The 20,316-nt window shown below is 39.5% G+C and overlaps 1 protein-coding gene across 1 annotated transcript in view; it reads right to left on the bottom strand.

The window, feature by feature from the left end:
• The window catches only part of CPNE4 (copine 4), a 257,514-nt gene that overhangs the window by 64,523 nt on the left and 172,675 nt on the right, over positions 1-20,316 (bottom strand). The window contains exon 7 of the mRNA XM_077809293.1: positions 3,263-3,361. Within this exon, the coding sequence (XP_077665419.1) occupies positions 3,263-3,361 (99 nt within the window). The remainder of the gene's footprint in view (positions 1-3,262; positions 3,362-20,316) is intronic.

The following is a 20,316-nucleotide window of genomic DNA, read 5'->3' as shown; positions in this document are numbered from 1 at the left end:
TAATTAGACGAGGATTCCCCCCAGTTCAACTGTGAACAGTTTTACCAATTAGTCTTTATCATTCTTTTCCATTCTGCTTTTTAAGTGGCCAGGTTGTTTAATGCATTAATAAACATTATAAAACAACTGCACAATATAGGTGTCCCGATTCAGGAAAGCATCTTTACTCAGAACAGCACTTAAGCTAAACTTTAAGCCTGTACTTAACGTCTCACTGAAATCAATGCTTTCCTGGATAAGGGTATAGTTAAGCATGTGTTTAAGTGCTTGTCCTGAATTGGAGCCATTGAGACAAAAGCTATGGTTAAATTGTGAAGGACCAGTTTTGGAATAAGACTCAAGGAAAGGTACAATAGAAGGATAGGATATGTTTTGCAGATGTTTGTTAGAGGTTCAGTTTTTTAAAACAACCCTAATATGCATTCTCCTAAATAATGTTTAGCATCTGCTATAAAAATAGGTGTCTTCCACTTTAAAGTAGCAGTATTTTGAGATGTGCAATGTCTGCGTGTCATAGAAGGGGAATGAGAACTGGGAAATGACTGACTACAAAATCCTGTGACAGTACAACTCTCCCCATACCATGCTGGGGATAAAAATGAACTTTGTAAAATTGTTCCTTGTGTTTTCTCCCCTCACAGCACAGAATACTTCATTAATCAACCTGGGGCAGCCCGGATGTTATGGATCCCATGTCTTCAATGCTTTCCTATCAGCTTTATGGTTCAGAGTGTCTCTGATCATTGTGTGTGTCACTTTTGGTGACAGAACACCTGTCTTTTGAAGAAATTTCCATCAGGGATGCACACATTTGACCATTATGTGCTCCTTCTCCCACTCATAGGCATTTACTTAAAGCTGCTGTTTTCTCAACAGGCTGGCCTTGCTATTATTATTCAGCTTGGTTCCTGCCCCTTCTTTGTGAAAGCTCTCATTCCACTTCATGATTAATTTTTGACATGCACCAATGCATGCAATCTAGTAATTGCTCTAAAATGTCTGAGGCCAACTCAACCCTGGTGTAAGTGGGTCCAGCTCCACTGACTCAATTTGGCCCTGTAAGGACAAGTTTGGATCAGGCTTCATATTAAGGCTCCATTTAAATGATTTATAAAGGATTAGTAAGTGGCTGATGTTAGAAGCATATTGTAGACATGAGTCACGTGTTATAGCATAGATGGTTATAAACACATCAGCAGAAAATCTTATAGATGGTGATAAGCAACCTACTGACTCGTTGGACTCTGAACCAATTGGTTAGCCATTTATTAACCTTATTTATAAATAGAACCTTAATATAAAGTGTGAACCAAGTTTGTTTTGCACTTTTAGCTTGATTCTCACATCTCCATTAGAGCAGTCACTACAACACGGGCAACAGTCTAGGAGTCCAACATTATTAATTCCCACACAGAGAATTTATCAACACTAATGGCTCCAGGATGAAATAATAATAGGAAATGACAACTTCTCCAATTAGATATGCCAAATCATTTATCTTTTTCAATAACTGCCATCAACCCCTATTTGTGAGGCTCACACTGACATAAAGAAGTAGAATTATTAATGAGGTAATTCAATTTTCTCTTAGGAACTGTAATTCATAAGAAACTGGTTAGTTACATCATGATGATTTCCAGTAAGAGCTGGTGGCAGCAAAGGCATGGAAAGCAATGGGGGAAAGGAGCAGGGAAAGAGGGGGGGAAAAATGACACTCAGCCAATAAAGGGTCTTTAGCCATCACGTGAGTGTTGGCTTGCAGTTGCATTCCAGCAGCTGATAGAACTTCTATGCTTAGACTTGCATGAATATAAATAGGAGAATAGTTGTATTTCCAGACAAATTTCTATCAGATACATAATTACAGTAACAGTGGCACCTCCCCTTTTTGCTGACTTCATTTTCAGAACATCTTGTCCAGGTAATAATAGGATATCATACCAGTTAGTTCAAATATCCTTCCCAGAAGCAGACTGGCAACTTTCTGGATCTGAGTGTTGCTAATAAGTTAGTCTTGTGATGGGGCGCTCAGCTGCCCAGGGAGGGATAAGCATGCTCAGAAATTCCAATTAACTCTAACTCATCTCCAGTTTCTGCTGGAACCATTAGTGATTTTTTAATTTAGTGTAATGCCTGCTGAGGAACATGGCTAGGAAATAACTTAACGTTTTAATGTAGCCATTGTTAGGCATCTTAACAGTGTACACTAAACACAACAAAACATTTAAAATGTAAATTAAAGAACCAACTACCCCCAAATGGAAAATATCCAATTGATTTCATGAGGGTCAGGATTTTACCTCAAATTAAAATAGAAAAGAACAAAATGGAATTTCAAGGGCATTTTCTACATATTTATAAATACTCTATTAAAGGAAACTGCTTTATACACTGATGCACTGAGTTCCCCTGGTCCTAGACCATGCTTGATTCTACCTTGTCCCTGCTCTACACGCAGTTTTCACATTCCACTGTATCTGCTCTGAGTAAAATCTCTGACTCAATCCTACCCAAATCTTGGGGCTCTCCCTTTTCATCTTCCTTATTCTCCCAAATTGGTTTGTATACCACTGACCACTCTCTGATTCTTAAAATTCTGTCCTCCATCAGCTTTTGCAGCTCTGTCCTTTCATGAGTCGTCTCCTACTTCTCCAATGTCTACTTCAGTGTCTTGTTGGGTGGATCTACCTCCCCCTCCAAATATAACCAAGATATTCTGGAAATCTTGTGAGAAGTAAGATCAATATTTTCATAAACTTCCAGCTCAATTTCAGAACATAAAAACAGCTATACTGGGTCAGACCAAAGGTCCCTCTAGCCCAGTATCCTGTCTTTTGACAGTGCCAGGTGCCCCAGAGGGAATGAATGAAACAGTTAATCATCAAATGATCCATTCCCTGTTGCTAATTCCAAGCTTCTGGCAAACAGAGATGAGAGACACCATCCCTCCCCATCCTGGCTAATAGCCATTGATGGACCTATTCTCCATGAATGGATCTATCCTCCATGAAACCAAACAGGTTTGGGTAAACTACCAAAATGCACCTCCCAATCTTTCAGGGGACACCCAGCACTGTTCTCCAGGTCAAATTCTGGACTCAACAATGAACTTTAGTGAAACTCTCCTGATACATCTAATAAATAGGTAGGCTCAAATTCTATACTAACTTACATTCCATTTAAGTCAATGGAACTGCATAAGGAGCAAGTCAACTTGAAATCTGGCCAGTAAATTCAGATGTTATACAGGGTTTGCACCTACCTGTCTCCCTTCCATTGCTCCTCGCATTTCCTTGAATGTTGAACTAAATTCTCCAATGAAGTCATGTTTGCCATTGGAATCCCAGTCCCAAACTATGCACTGGTGAGGGAGAGGAAAGAACAGAGGAAAACATTGTTCTTTAGGCAACAATTTTGCAACTGTGGAGCAATTACAGTATTTATTTGATTAAATGTTATATATGGAAACAAAACTAAGCATACAGTAAACATATTCTTGTCAAGATCGGAATGAAATGACATGTGAAATCTCAACATAGCTCACCAGAAGGGTGAGCTGTTTATTGTATTAATGGCTGAAGAAAGTGAAATTGCATGTTTAGTGAAAATTGATTGAACAGATTTTATATCCAAGTATAAAGCATGTTAGGTATAATTGTATATTCATTTTCACCCAGTGTTCTGAGTTTATAATAATACTGAGCACTTCGCTCTGCAAAGTGCTTTACAAACATTAATTCATCTTTGTAACACCCTTGAGAGGTAGGTAAACATTATTATTCCCATCTTACATTTAACAGAAGAGAAACGGAAGTTACACTGAACAGTTTCTACAGTGGTCTTTGCGCTTGTGTGCCTCTCTGTTAGGTGCCCATCTTGAGATACCTGGTCATCTGCTGTTCCAGTTGCCTTCCACTAGAATTGTGGGGACTCAGCACTTCTGAAAATTAGACCCAAAGTGTCTCAAGTTGGCACACACAAATGGAGGCACCCAAAATCAGATGTCACTTTGTAAATGGTTGCCCAAGTGACTTGCCCAAGGCAAGAAACTAAATCAGAGGAAGAACTGGGGTTTGGACCCAAGAGTTCCTGGCTCTAAAGAGTAGATCACACTGCCTATTAATAGGTACATATTTTAGCACTAGCAGCAGAGCTGGCCATAATTGCAGGCCATTTCCATTTTAACTGCTTGTTTTCAGCCATTCATAACTTTCATTTGTAAACATAGTCGCTCTGGCTAATTTATAAGAGAATACATCATCACCTTGAGCTTTAGAAAAGTTATTTATTGTTTTTTTTTATTACAAACATATGCAGAAAAACCCACAGTGGTGAAACATTTCAGGGTCCAGCTGCCCACCTTGACTGGCAAGCAGCTTAGCACTCATAGAAAAATATAATTGTTAAACAACCAATTTTAAAATTGACACATTGTCAGCAAATATTTCAACACACCCCTTAAAAGACAGAACCTCACATTGCTCCCCATGTTCCTTCAGACCAAAGCTTATGTACTTGGACAAGTCTTGCAGTATGCCTGGAAGGTCAATAAAAATAGACTCTAGGGTCCAGGGGACCAGCTTGGCAAGCCAGGGACCTGGCTTCAAATGTAGGTGTGAAGTGTTTGTTTTTAATCTCTATATATCAGACAGGTTCTTAAATACATTAGTCTGTTTTGTGGAGACAGGGTAGGGAGGTAACTAAATTCATAGCTGAGACTTCACAGGTGAATATGCCACTGCTCACTTTATCACTTAACTTCCTTTCTTCCGAAGACTTTATTGTAGTTTGACCTTTCAGACTTTCCCATTTAGAGTGCCTAATAAGTGATGTCGTCTACTGCAGTCAAGTTTCTTTGATTCACAAACAAGCTATATCTAGCAGTCACACAAGGAAGATTACAGCATCTGTGCTCTTCCAGACTCTAGTCAGTGGGAATGGTTCACGGATTAGACAACCCTCCTGTGTTGAGTGTTCTGTCATCTTTACCATATCGGGTGCGATGACTTTTTTTTAACCTTTCTATGAAAGGGTCCCAAAGGGATGGAAAAACTTCAAATCAAACAAGTAAAAAGTTCTCTCTATAAAGCACAGAATTATTTGACAGTTTTGACAGATGAAAGAGAAATGTTCCTCTGTATGCATGTTTATTATATTTAGTTTTACTCAGCAACAATAGTATAGAATTGGGTTCCCTGTTCTGATAGCAGGAATATCTCTTGAAATATAACTGGAAACAGCATTTCCATCACTAACAGTGAAGATGAACCTTTCATAATGAAATCTTCAAACAAAAAAACTCTGGTACACATTAACTACAGCAGTTAGAGGCACTGGTCAAAAAACCCACAAACATGATTTTGCCAACATTTTTTAAAATTTTGAATTGTTTTCTGTTCCACATAACTTGAAATGGATCCACTTTCTGTTTTCTGTGGAATGATCTGTTACTAAAATTTTCAAAATGATTTAAATATTTTTCCAATTTTTTTATTTGCTGACAACACAGATTTCAGAAAGAAAACACTGTTTCTGGTGAAGTAAGTGTATAAATTGAATTATTTTTATAATTTAGAAATCAATGAGGATATTGGTAAAATAAATCTTGGAAAATTTAGTGAAAATGGAATTTCAAAAATGTTGACAATGTTTTTTGAAAAGTTTTTTACTTGCAAAAGGGCAATATTTCAATGGAAAAAAATTCCATATGAAAAACTTCAACAAGCTCCAGTGTTTAGTGTGTGATTAAGCTCCACTGGAGGATGAACATAGGATCAGACAAGGTTACCTCTAACCTCCACCATGAGCAAATAAGAAGTTTTGAAACAATAAAAATCAGTTTCTGCATAAGAAAACTAAGTTAGAGCTCTTCACCCACAGAGCATAATTAAATGCCCAGTGTGATAGTCCTGTAGCGTACAAAACGGTTATTGTTGCACAAATGGAATTCCAATTATTAAATAACTCAGGACTGTTGAATGTGTGACTCAGTCAGATTAATTGATATAGCACAAAACAAACTGAGTACTGTGCGGTTTGGAGGAATTTCCTGAATTGTATTAAAAGCTTCATGAATATTTATTTTGCCAGTATGTGGGCAATTGCATCACAATGATATAGCACAAAACAAACTGAGTACTGTGCGGTTTGGAGGAATTTCCTGAATTGTATTAAAAGCTTCATGAATATTTATTTTGCCAGTATGTGGGCAATTGCATCACAATGATATAGCACAAAACAAACTGAGTACTGTGCGGTTTGGAGGAATTTCCTGAATTGTATTAAAAGCTTCATGAATATTTATTTTGCCAGTATGTGGGCAATTGCATCACAATGATAGTGTAACAGTCTGAGATTCACGTGATACTATTCTACATTAGGAGTTTTTTATTGTATATATTATATATCAGTTCTGCTCAATTGATGTTGCTGTCTCTTATGGAGGATAAGACCACATTCACAAGTATGAGCCAGATGCTTTGCCTCATTGTGGTGAGGTAAAGCAACACTATCCATGAGGTTTTGGCTGGTTTGCATCAGAGAGGCACAAAGCAGCCAGAGCATACCCCTTATTGGTATGTAATATACAAAAACACCCTAGGATAAAATAATGGTATTTAGATTTCAAATTCAAGCACTTAGAAGTTAGAAAATTCTAGCTTTAAAGTTACCAGTGCAACCTTAATTCTGCCCCTCTGAGTGCCCATCCAATAAGGCACAGATACTATATTTTTTTTTACAGGATGTGATCATGTAATTAAAGACTGTAACATAATGCATACGCAGAAGAGGGCTGAATAAAGGTTGCACAGGCAAAGTGAATGTGAAATTTTATCAAATCAGTATGATAGTGTTTTACACCTACAGTACTTTGCAGAATGAGTATGACTAGATAATGGGACAGGGTGTGGAAATCACTCAGTATGTCCTATAATCTGATGGCATTACTGTATTGTATAAGTATGTTATGCACTTCAAAAATTAAAGTTTTTAAAAACAGAAGTGAAACATTTCAAGGTCCAGCTGTCCACTTTGACTGGCAAGCAGCTTACCTGCTTTCCCGCCTCACGTCTGACATAGACAAGATAGTCAGCACTAGTAGCTACAGAGGACAAATGCTAGTGGCCCCATGTCCTGAACAGAAGTACTGAACTGGTGGCAAATGCTGCTGAGCACTCATACAATACCCATCAATTTTCGTTAGCAGCAGGTAAAGGGGTTCAGTGCTAGAGCATAGGACTAATCTTCTTCTGCAGCTGCAAGTCTCTCTCTGACAAATGGAAAAGAAAAATCCAATGGAGGGAGACAGGTTCATAGAAATCTATGAACAACAAAAAATGTGTTTCTTTGCCCTCAGTATTATGTGGCCACTAAAGTTTGGAGGAGAAGGACCAATATTAGTTTTTCAGTAGCCCTTGACCTTAGTATTTTAACTCCAGTTATGTCCTTTGAGTTTTACCTCCTAAGGTGGCCCTATGTGATCTCGCTCTAGTCATTGTTGAATTACTGGATCCACTTTCCTTCTCTAAAACACAACCACAGGTTACTGGAATATAAAAAAAGGAAAGAATCATGTTGCTTTAGTGACTCATCTATTATCTGCTTTTCATTAGGATTCTAAGCAGAGGTTAAGAAGGAAGGACTATTAGGGAGGTTAGAATTTTAATTGGAGATTATCTAAGTCAAATTATGTTTAACACATTCAACAAAGCATGGCTCAAAGGGCTTGTTTGTTTCATTCCAAAGGTGGTCTAACTTTAGTGTTTGAGAAGCCTGTGCTATTTGGCACAACCTCAGCAGTTGAGGGATACACCAGGGATAGTTCACAAGGAAACACAGTATACTGACTGCAATTGTCTTATGGCAGTGAATACTTGGCAGCTAGATCAAGTACACATGTGACCAGCACGGGAGCTGCAACCTGAGCTGGGGATCCCATGTGGGGCAGCTGCTTCTCCCTTGGGCAGAGGTGACTTTGCAGCACCAGCTCCTGCTTCGCCTCCCTCCCCGTGCCACTCGGGTTAGGGCTTGGCTCGGCCTGGCCTGGAAGGGTGTGGAAGCAGTGCTCTTAAAGCTCAGGGCATGGGGCTCATTGCAGAGCCTGGCCTCCAGCTCTCACACACAGCGCAGGGAGAGAAGGTCACTTCTCCTACCCCGGCCCATCTGGCCCAGACAGGCAGACTGACAACACCCCCTGCCCCTCCTGTGATCGCTGCCTGCAAACGCCACCGCCAGCCTGGCCCAGGGCGTGGGGACTAGGGTGCCAGGTCATCAGTCCACCCCAGCCTGTTCTCAGCCAGGGTCCAAGCTCTGCAGGTGGCAGGTGACTCCTGGGGGGGAATGAGCAGGGGGCTGTAGGGTCCGGTTTTAGCCTCAGCCCCCCCTTCTTGAACTCTAATATATTCCACAAAACTATCACATGGATTTTACTAAGCAGCCTACAACTCCAGACAATGGTTTGCACTTGGTTTACTTATGGCCTAGAATTTTTTTTTTTAGTGAAAGTTTATATTCTGCAAGATCCTAATATGTCTCATAGCTCATCAAGAGAGCTAGATCTGCCCATGGTGAAATCCTGGCCCTACTGAAGACAATGGGACTTTTAGCATTGATTTCAATGGAGGCATGATTTCACCCTTCATAATACCTCTGTGCTACGTTTGCATGATATTTAAAAGGGCTGGGGCCATAACAGACTCTCAGATCTGCAGCTCAAACACAGAGGGACCTGTAACACAGGGGTTCTCAAGCTTTTTTTTCTGAGGCCCCTCCCAACACACTATAAAAACTTCATGGCCCACTTGTACCACAATAACTGGTTTTCTGCATATAAAAGCCAGAGCCTGCGTTAGGAGGTAGCAAGCAGGGCAATTGCCTGGGGCCCCATGTCACACAGGCCCTGACAAAGCTACATTGCTCAGGCTTCAGCCCTGGCTGACAGAGATCAGGGATCTGGGCTTCAGCCCCATGTGGTGGGGCTTTGGTGTACTGCCCTGGGCCCCAGCGAGGCTAATACTGGCCCTGCCTGGAGGCTCCCGGAAACCTGCTCAAGGCCCCCTAGAGGGCCCCAGACCCCTGGTTGAGAACTACGGCTGTAACACACACACGTTGGTAGGTTACACTTAGCTAATGGGCAAGCGATTCATCCGTCTTTATGGAACATCATAACTAGGGACCAGCATAGTTCCTGGGCACGGCCGTGATACAAATGAGAATTTTTAATCATCTGTTCTGCGGATCCAAAAACGCAGAATGTTGGGCTTTAAAATTATCAGCCTGAATGGAAAGAAGGGGAGGGAGGAGAATTCTTGCTCTGCCACAAAAGGCAGTTCCTCTCTTTCAAGAGCAGAGATTCAGTTAGTATTTTATTGATTACTGTTACAGGACACCAGGCTGAACTGCATTTACTTCCCTACTCCAGCCCTTGCAGAAAGTCCTTCAGTGTAAAAGGGACTTTCTACGGAATCTTCAGCACTGCACTAGAGTCTCAGAACCACGGTTTGAAATGGTGAACACATGAGCAGTGAGGCAGCTGGGGAAAGCTCACAGCAGGCAGGAACCATTAGGTACCTTCAAAACAGACTGCTTTAACCAATGACTTGTTTATTATTTTTATTGTTGTTATTTACTTTTGTTAGTTTATTATTTTTACTTTGTATTACCGCAGCACCTAGGAGCCTTAGTCCTGGACCAGGACCCCACCGTGCTAGGTGCTGTGCAAACAGAACAAAAAGTCATTTCCTTAAAATAAAATCACGTACAATAGCACTTTATGGTCTAGGACCCGATTTTCAGTCACTTGGTAGGTGTACTGTGGTGAACGTGAAAATGCATACCTATTTTGCACACACCCCACTGGCAGCTTGCATGCAAATCCCCAGTTTGAATGCACAAGTGACTATATAGGTGCCTATCAAGTTCCACACGCATCCAAAACAGATTTGTATGCACACTTCTAGTAGCACATACCCAAAGTAGGTACATATTTGTGTATTCACAATAATGCTCATGCCTACAAATTTATGGAATATGAGGCTCTCAATAAATTTACAGCAAAAGAGCTCCATGTCAACTACACATTCTCTGCACCCTCAGCAAAAGTGACCCAAGCAACATTGGATGGAGAAACAGAAGTGGAATAATTTTTAAATACCCTGTTTGTATTCATAAAGAAGTCAGAGTCTAATGCATGACAAACATATTAGGGGCCACATCCTCAATTGCTGTAAATTAGCATAGCTCCACTTACCTAGCTAAGGATCTGGCCCTATTAATCCATTTTCCCCCACCTTCTACTTCATTACATAAAATGCAACTGTTTCTAAATCATAACATGACGGACATATGCCTGATGGCTACTTTTGCAAACACTTCATTCAGATGCCTTCTTGTTTAAGTGGGAAGACTATCAGCGTGTCTCACTCAGTTTTTTCAATAAATATCCCCCCCCACTCATTCTGTTCCAGTCCTTTGTGCAAAAGAAGATCACCTACAATATTTCTGTGAGAACTGATAAGTCAGTCCTTGCTGAGACCCCTCCCCAATTATTTTTCACATTTACTATCAAGAGATAAGTGGGACCAAATGTGTGCAACTCTAGTCGGGTAATACCTTAAACACCACAGAAGGCATTATTTTATTTAGAGGTTCGTCAGATTCAACTGGGGGCACGTTGATAAAACTAATAATATAATTCGGGAACCTAGCAACTAAAACTCTCAACCCAGAACAAAACTTTACTCATTTCCCACTATCCACCCTCAACCCCAGAAAAAAGCTTGAGTAACTACAGGAACTCAAAGTCATCTGATAAAAATCAACCCTTTGAATGACACCTAGAAATGAACAGCCAGATACTGGACTCTTGGGAAAATGGTGCAATCCACTATCAGTAGTAGCAGCGCTACAGCATTGCAAATGTCTCCACATTCCACTTGCAGTAATGACAAGTTTTTGTATAAAGTGATTGATTACACTGTAACTTATTTTGTCAATCAAGGAGGGCGTTATGTGTTACTCTGGGGCACCACTATAAAATATGGTCTGGCACACAGTACTAGGTTTAACTGCCCATAACTGGCCCATTTATTAGATGGATGACACCACTGTGTCAGTATTGATGATGCTGGACCTTCTTGGTTATGGGTAATTTCTGTAAGTACGAGTAAGACCTTATGCTGGTCGGGTTTTGCCATAGGGCAATATGGACAATAAATCAATTCACAAATATTAAGCACCCGTAAAGTTAAAAAAATATTTTAAGACTCCAAACCATCTGTCATTACGGAATACAAGAAAGAAAGATTTTAAGATTTCTATATTAGAGGCAGTCAGTGTGTGTTAAACGAGGCATGCGATATAACTGGAACGTACAGACTTGGTTAAACTAAGATATCAACTAGCATATTCAGGACAAAAGTCCCATCTCCCATCTGCAGGGTGGATTTTTAAATTGTGACTCTGCATTCCACGCTTGTTTCATAGGTGGAACTCCCATTGATAACAAAAGCAGCTGCTTATTCTGAAAGGGCCCAATCGTGCAGTTTTTACAACTCTCATTGATATCAAACCTGTCCAAATGGTCTCATGATTCGGATGAAGTACAGAAAGGATGCTGATTTATACATGTGCATGTGTGAGAGTGTGAGTGTGAGAGAGGCACAGCAGAGAGAGAAGGAGACAGATGACACAAGGAGAGTGAGGGAAATGGAAGTCAGAGGAAGAGGCCAGGAGAGGGGTAAGCTGGAGGAGAAGACTGGATGAGCAGATACAAAGAGGGGAAGGAGACAAGAAATATGAAGGAAATGGAAGTAAAGGAAAAGATATGAGAATGAGATTTAACAGAAGGAAGAAACTGAAACAAAATTAACTGAGAAGAAAACCATTTCTCACGCATCTTTGAAAGATTCATCTGCACTCCGCCCACTACAGCCCCTCTCCAGGTGGCTTATTCTAACAATCCACATCTCTGATCAGCCTCAAAATGTTATTAAAGCTAATGTTAAAAAAAATTATGCAATACATAGGTTGAGAAAAGAGTGTCGGTACATCTGGCTATAGAGTTTAGATTATCCACAAATACAGAGTTTGTTTTTAAATCATATGACACAGATTTCTAACTGGAATTAATTTGCAAACTGGAAACCATTAAATTAGGCCTGAATAAAACTGGGAGTGGATGGGTCATTACAAAAACTAATTTCCCCCACTGTTACTCTCACCTTCTTGTCAACTGTTTGAAATAGGCCACCCTCATTACCACTACAAAAGTGATTTTTCCTCCCTTGGTATTCTGCTGTTAATTGAACTGTTTCGTTAAATTGATCCCCTCCCCACACCCCCACTTGGTAAGGCAACTCCTATCTTTTCATATTTATATATGTATTTGTACCTGCTACTGTGTTTTCCACTCCATGCCTCTGATGAAGTGGGTTCTAGGCCACAAAAGCTTATGCCCAAATAAATTTGTCAGTCTCTAAGGTGCCACAAGGACTCCTCATATGGACACAGAATACATAATCAGCAATAACTCATATTTAGGTGAATACATTTAACAATACAGTTTAGATATTAGAATCCAAATACTCAGGTACATCACTCATGAAGTGTTGGACAGAGAGTTCGTTGTGGAAAGCAAAATTTATCAATGAGTGGAGATTGTCCCTCAGTAATTGAGAATTAGGTTGGTTGTCCATTTAGAAAATACAATCTATCAGGGAAGTATTTCAGTTACTTTCCTTACTGTGCTTCTCATCAGCACTTCAGCTCATCCCTCCTGGTTTTGCCGATGTCTGGTGAGGTGTTCTATGTAGATGTCCCTCTACCACCTGATGGCGTCTGTCACCATGAGATGCCGCATCAGCCGAGCGTCGCGTTGACCAATTCTTCATTCTCTCAGCACTTGCTCATTATACTACCATTTAAAGAAGTACATAACAAAAACACTAATAGAAAAATGTTTCCTCCTCCTGAAAAAGTTTTCCTGGCCTCAGGCCCAGGATGGGTTCAGTGCTGCACCAATGAAAAGCAGACTGGTGCCTTTTTTTGGGTGGAGCTAGAGTATACTCTAAGCATCAAACTTTCAAAACTTGGGCTCTAACTGCACCTACAGAGCCAAAACCACATGCAGAAGTGCACCAAGGTAAAAGCACACAATGACATTTGTGTGTGAACTTGAGTAATTTCCTTTGCAAACATGCAGTACCAACGTACATGCAATTACCAATTTGCCAATCCACAAAGGTACATTTTCTTGAAAATGTAGCCACATAAAATATTGCTAGAATTAGGAGAGATTTCTGAGCATTGGAATGTGGTGCACTTCTTATGCTAAATAGTGGTAAACTAAGAAAATACAGATTAGTAACTAGTTAGTGAAAAAAACGTTGTGAAAAATACAGCATTAATCTGTTTTACGATAGAATATTCGTATTAGCGATTCTTTATGCTATTTTTTAAGATTTGTGGCATGCTTTTGATGTGATTGCTGGTACTATTATTTTTTTCTTCTTCTTTCTCTGATTATTATTGTTGTTATTGGTATAATAGCATCAGTGTGCTAGGCTCTTTACAGAAAGATATGAAAGTAACATCCCTGTCCCGAAGAAATGGCAGTCTAAATAGGGTCAACATGCAAACACAGGGGAGGGGTGGAGAAGCAAAAAAATAAAACAAATAGCATGACTGAATGGAGAAGATGTGCACAAATCTTGATGGCTTCACAATTTTATTTATTTTGTTCAATATGGTGAGCATTCATGATTTTGATCAATCTTAGTTAACACTTTCCTGAAGAGGTGTCCTTAAAGAGTACCGACAGGCCAGTTAGACTAATCGTTTTATTCTGCATGGATGTTTCACAGTATCTGTGCCAAAGCCTGTTTCTCACTGAAGTGTGATTATTTGAATTTAACTACCAGCCAAATTAATATACGCACGTTTTACATAAGTTTTCCTTACTTCCTGCAATCATTGAGAGATAACTCACCAGCATTAAAAGGAAACAGTTTGTGGTCATAATTACATTGGATTAAATGTTTGATTCCTCTTGTTCTTCCATTGACAATTATTCTAATGATAGTGTCTCAATTAATGTACCAGAATGATAAAAAAATGTCTACACCTACATCATTTTCCTAAATGCAGAGGAAATTGCATGTTAAGGGGACAAAATGTTGACATTAAGGGATGAATTGTCAGCTCATCTTTAACCAGTCCTCTCTTTCTGTATCTTCAATTATTTGTGGCATAATTAAGGCCATTTACACAATCTAAAAGTACCTTATTGCACATTTAAACCAGGTACTTAGATATCTAACATGGACTGACAGACACCTCTTTTGGTTACTTGCTACCATAAATTGTGGATAGAAAAGCAGATGTCAGTGGTTGAAAATCTGGCCTTAAAAGAATAGCTATACTTGCTGTAGTGAAGGACACACTTTTTCAAGACACTATCTTTCTTTTCAGTATTATTTTTTTAAATCCTCCAAGCAATGAGAGTATTTTTATGTATTAAAAACAGTGCTGCTATATCTTTCCACTTTCCCCCAAATCCCTTTGCTTCTCTGTTACACACCTTGCATTATAAAAACAATTCCCAACATGTTAACTAGAATATTCTTTTCTCATGGTAACCTGCATTATTCTGCAGCCAGCACAGTATGTGTAGCTGGATAGCATTATCCTGATAAGCAACCATACCAAATTATGTGACTGACTTATTTTTATAGAGACATCATAGGCAGTGAGCTGTTTCCTTTCTTTGAATCACAGTAGCTCTTCTCTATACTGCTAAATGTACTAAGTTCAAATACAGTAAAGGACAGCCATAAAAAGACTTTCTTTCATTTGAAAGTTGCTTTTATTAACTTCCTCTATTTTGCAAGTTTTGGCACGGAAACATAATGATTTTAATCTCTCTCAGGAGCCAAGTCATCAAGAGCAACAAAAAGAGCCTGGGCTTGATTTCAGTTCAGCTGAAAGGAGATTGTGATAAAACAATAAACAATAATATCTTCCATTTTATATTGGCTTTCAACCAAATAATCCCAAAGTAACCTAAGCAAACCCAACAAATGGACAAGCCAAATACACACTGGGATTGCTTCATCCATTACTGAAATGCACCCACCTCTGGGGTGAGACATGGCTACTGTTCAAAAGCTCACAAGAACATTACATGACAGTTCAAGGAAGAAAGCAAAGACTAATATGGTAACCAGTTAAAATGGCAGGGAGAAGTTGAGTAGGAAGAATTTAATTGCCTGTGTTGGCCTCCGACCAATACACGGGGTCATCGCCCTTGTCCATTTGAAAAGTGCTTTGATATCTTCAGTGTCACAACAGCACTTTACGTTGCAGTAGAAACTATTTGAAGCAAATTTGGATCCAGATCCGAATCTCATGGGGCTGGCCCCCATAATTCATTATGCCAAAACTGTGGCTCCAACCCTCTTCCCTTTTAACTAGGGGTAAATCCAAAACTGAACTTCAGTTTAGTTCCCTCTCTACCTTTTTTCAGAACACGGATAATTTTTGTTTTTCATCAAAGGCTCAGCATTTGTGTACATGGGGAAGAGGGTACATCTCACTGTCCTGATTCATCCACAACCTATTGGTAATTGTTCTTCTGTTTCCCTTTATGTAGTTCCTTTATTTACTTCAAAGGCAGAAGATAGTTGATAATGGACATATTTTCAAAGCTGCGACTTGGAAAGAAAAATGTAGAACCACAGGACAGCTTGAGGAATTTGCAGGATTAATTATTTGGTCATTCTTAGTTAACAGTTCTCTGCAGGAGATCTTCAAAGAGTATCTACTGGTTAGACTAATCATTTTAGTCTGTCTAGATGTTCCAAAGCATCTGTTTAGCTCCTATGTTTCACTGGTATGTACAGTTTCAGCTTACTCTTCTGTTTTGTGCTAGGTGTTCAAAATGGAACCAGAGAAATCCCAAGACTAGCTTTATCACAGTGCTTGGTGTTGTGCTTACCACTAGAAAAGCAGACAATATTGGCCTTGATAATCTCTGGAAATGAACCACTGGTCCTTTTCTGAAAATCCTAAATTTGAGCCTGTCAGTGCCGTTTCCTGCTGCTGAGGACTCTCTTGTTTGTGTATAGTGTTTAGACATAAGAGTTTTGCTCACACTGTTCAATGGTGAGTTTTGAATCTCACATATCGAGTACTTGCAATGGAGTGCTCATAAGTGAGGAACAGGCTAGTCACAGGAAATATTCATAATATATAAATATATAATTTCAAGGAACCCATCATCTGCTCATGGACAACCCAAGAAGAGAGATAAAATTCATCAAATAAATTACTGTTTACACATTACGTGCTTCGCTCTACTGCACTGTTTGGTACAGATTTGTCACAATAGTGACTCAGACCCATTAGGCCTGAACATATTTTCCACAGCATTCAGTCTGTGTGTAGCAGCAGCAGATAAACCTCTTAGAAATATTGTTTCTTACACTGAAAATTGACACTTTCCCTGTATAGTACCAGTCTATGTCGCTGAATTCCATATGAGTTTTCATTAATCTAGCATCATGTGTCTTGCTTGCAGGCTTAAAGAGTGTGTGTTGTTGTTCGACAAACTCGCCAAGTGTTCTGTTTATGGGGAAAGTCATGGGGTGAAATCCAGGCCTCACTGAATTCCCACTGACTTCACGGCAGCCAGGATCTCACATCTGGTCTCTAAATTGTCTCCTAGATGTAGGACCTTCATTGGGATCATTTTGCACTTCCCACTTTCTGTTTATATTGCTCCCACCCTCACTCTCCCTTCCACCCATATCCAGATCTTTACAAGATACTCTTTCAAAATGAATAAATTCGAAAGGCTGCTGTTCTCAGCCTCCTACCTTCAGGTCTGTGAGGTGCCCTAAATTGCATGTGACAGCGGCAGCCAGCACACTCCTTTTGAAGTGCAGCACACTTAGCAATCTGATTTTCAGTACATGTTACAGATAGGCCTGAATGGAAAAGTTAAGGGTTCAGATTTGTATGTGAACTTTCCCAGGGTGCTCAGGTCCAAGTTTATGACTGATCTGATGGTGTGTATCCATATGTGCATGTGTGCACACGCACACACACACACACACAATTTGCTGCTCTAAAACAAATCCCCAATATATCTTGATCACAATGCATTTCATACCTGTGAAGAGGCACATCTATGGTTCCCCTTTAACCCGGCTCTTAAGTTAGTTTTCAGTGCAACATCTTATTTTACCCTCTATTCCATGGCTTTTTAATTTAGCCATTCATCACCCTTAACAACTTTTGTGGACCTTAACAGCAGCTTTGTGGAACTCTAAATATACCTCACCCTCACCCACTATCTATCTTGGCATTAATATCTTTACCAATTTCCAGTAAGGGTTAAATTAAAATCATGGAATGATATTCAGACCTTTCAGAAATGATTACATATCAATTAAATAATGACTATTGTCTCATTTCTTGAAAACCTCTCAAGAAAGTTAATGTGGAACAACCAATGACCTTATTGACATTTGTGTATAATATTCTAATTTCTGTTTGTTTTGTTTTTAAAATATTTTTAAAGCTTTTAACAGACAGAAAAAGGATGTCAGTAAATGAGTTACACTTCCTGCCTAAATCTATGCTGGTTTTTCTGAAACAAAATATGATTTCCCATGTCTTTTCCTCCTATATCCCTGAAGAGGTTTTTCACATACTGTAGTCCTTTGGCACTGGGAATCAGATTAAGAAATAACCTAGAAGAGCATTGGACTAGCTAGGGCTAAGAGGACAGAGCAAAACTGTATTACTCATTCTAATTTCATTCATTCAATTGAAAACAACAATATTTTAAAGTAAGGCACAAGAATGTTCAGTTTCCATGGAGTTCCTATTACTCTGTCAGCTTCGACCACAAGACTATCTTTAGTCAGAGCACAGTTTTCTTGATTTGCGACATGTCCCCTCATGAATGGGAACTAAAATCTGTGGTTATGTGGTAGCAAAGAGAACAACAGTGCTTAATGTTATTGTGCCTTATCCGGCGCAACTAACCAGTCACCAATTCAAAGGAATAGATTTTTGGGTCTCGTCTTAATTTTTAAGAAAAGTCACAAGGAAAAGAAAGCTCTGATCATGCTAATAAAAAAAAAAATTCAAACCCCACCATGAAATTCAGTAATTACTTCAAATGATCAATTATTGTGCTTTCCTTCACTTTACTGGTTAAGGGCTTTACTCTTGTGAACTACTTTATAAAAAACCATTCGTGATGGAGCAGAGATCTGGACTGCAGGTGGCACCATTATGTCATATGAAATAAAACCACATTATTCCCAAGCTCAGTAAGTCTTCATTATACAGTACTTAGGAGACAGCATGAGTTTCTTGATGACTAACTTGCTCAGGGATCTATTCTATAGACTGCAATCCTTGTTTATGTACAGCACCCAATCTAATGTAAATCAAATGTGGGGAATACAGTTCTCTCAGATGGCTTTTGAAAACAAAGTATATTTCCATGACATGTACCACAGAAAGCATCTGGGCCTGATCCAAAGTCCTGTGATGTCAATGGAAAGATTAGGGCAGATACTCAGCAGATGTAAATTGTCATGAACTCCACTGACCCATTTAGACAAGCTGAGGATCTGAACCATTGACTTCAATGGGCTTTGGATCAGGCCCTTAGACTAAGCCTGGCATACAAGAGCTGCAAGTAGAGTGAACTGACATCTCTGTCTTTAAAACAATTGGTAAAAGGTAGAGCGACTTTGTCACTACAGCCGATTTTGCCAAAATGAAAAGGTGGTTTATTACCAGAAAAACTCATGCTGGGACAACAGAACATGTCAAATATTACAAAAAAGTGACCGTTTATAACATAATGATGAACACAGAGAAACAGAGAGACTGGACATTAAATTTGCAAAAAATACCATACAATATTTAATATTTATCACAAATATATTGCAAAGGAAACCCCCAAATTCTGACTCTGTACTAGGTTGAGCAATATAGGGGATGCTTGGAATGGATATGGGAGGCAGAGAATAACAGGCGTCTATTATCGTCTAAGAGAGATGATCATAAAAAGAGGGAATACTGCACATTTTGTTTTGTTCTTTGACATGCACGTTAGACTTGTGTCAAATCACACTCTGTTTCTAGGAACACTAAGCTTAGCAGCCTTGAGAGCAGCATAGACATTTGCCCATTCTCTACTCACACAGAAAAAAGTATTCAATTTATGATGCCTCCCATTGTGTGAAGAAACAGAACACACTGGTTTGCAGATGACTTTTGGCTTCTATTGAGCATTCAGGAGAAGTGGCTTTTGCAAGCAAGAATACTAGCACATAAGGCATACTGTACAACATAGTATTCTCTCTCATTGGGAGTTTGCCACTATGTCAGCAGTTTGCTTCACTATCCTTCAGTGTTCTGCAGTATCATCTGGAGCTTCTTTAGACGTCAGTAACTACTAACTGTCAATTGCCTTCAAGGCTGGTTCCCAGCACTGTTTCAATCTAGTTTGATCAATTATTCCAGAGCAATGCAGGCTATCCCAGAGAGACCTCTCTGTGGTACTGTGGAAAATGTGGCTAGACAAACAAAGGGTTGGTAAACTATTTGCGGGGGGTGGGGGTAGGAGAGGGGGAGATGAGGAGGTGACAGAGTCAGAGGAACTCCAAAAAGGAAGATGGAATCCAGAGAAAAGTTTCCCAGAAAATATGAGAGAATAGGCAAGTAACGCTTCATATGAATGGACACTAGTGTACATTGCTCAAGGAAACTAGTGAGTATTTTATACAGTATCACACTTTTCTCATCTACAATGTTTGTGGCACACTTTGCTTTCCTACTGCCTGTCAAACAGTGTTCAAAATGTCAGGAGTCAGTCCCAACGGTTTATGAGCTACAGCCTACCACATAAAGGGAGACTGGGCTAACTGAAAACAGATCCCAATTGAAAGTAGACCCCTCATTCTGGTAGCTGAATTTGAGTGAGCAGCTTGGCATTTTAAAGACCTACTGTAAACAACAGTTACTTCAGACAAGTAGTAAATAAAAATCCTATTTATAATTATTGACCTATTTACAAGCTAGTGTTACCCCTAATGAGTGGTTAGTGCATAAGCCAGAATGCCTTGGGTCTAGTCACAGCTCCTCCATGGACCCATTGTGTGACTGTCACTTTCCCTTTGCATTAACACAGGGAAGCAAGGGGGTATAAAGGTGTACATTTCCTTTCCTGGACTGCTGCTTAGGTGGCATAGCTACATTCTGCTCCTAACTATAGGCTACAAACAATGTTGC

This window comes from Eretmochelys imbricata, chromosome 2, assembly GCF_965152235.1.
Source record: "Eretmochelys imbricata isolate rEreImb1 chromosome 2, rEreImb1.hap1, whole genome shotgun sequence".
Classification (NCBI taxonomy): Eukaryota; Metazoa; Chordata; order Testudines; family Cheloniidae; genus Eretmochelys; species Eretmochelys imbricata.
This window is presented reverse-complemented; position numbering and strand designations above follow the sequence as displayed.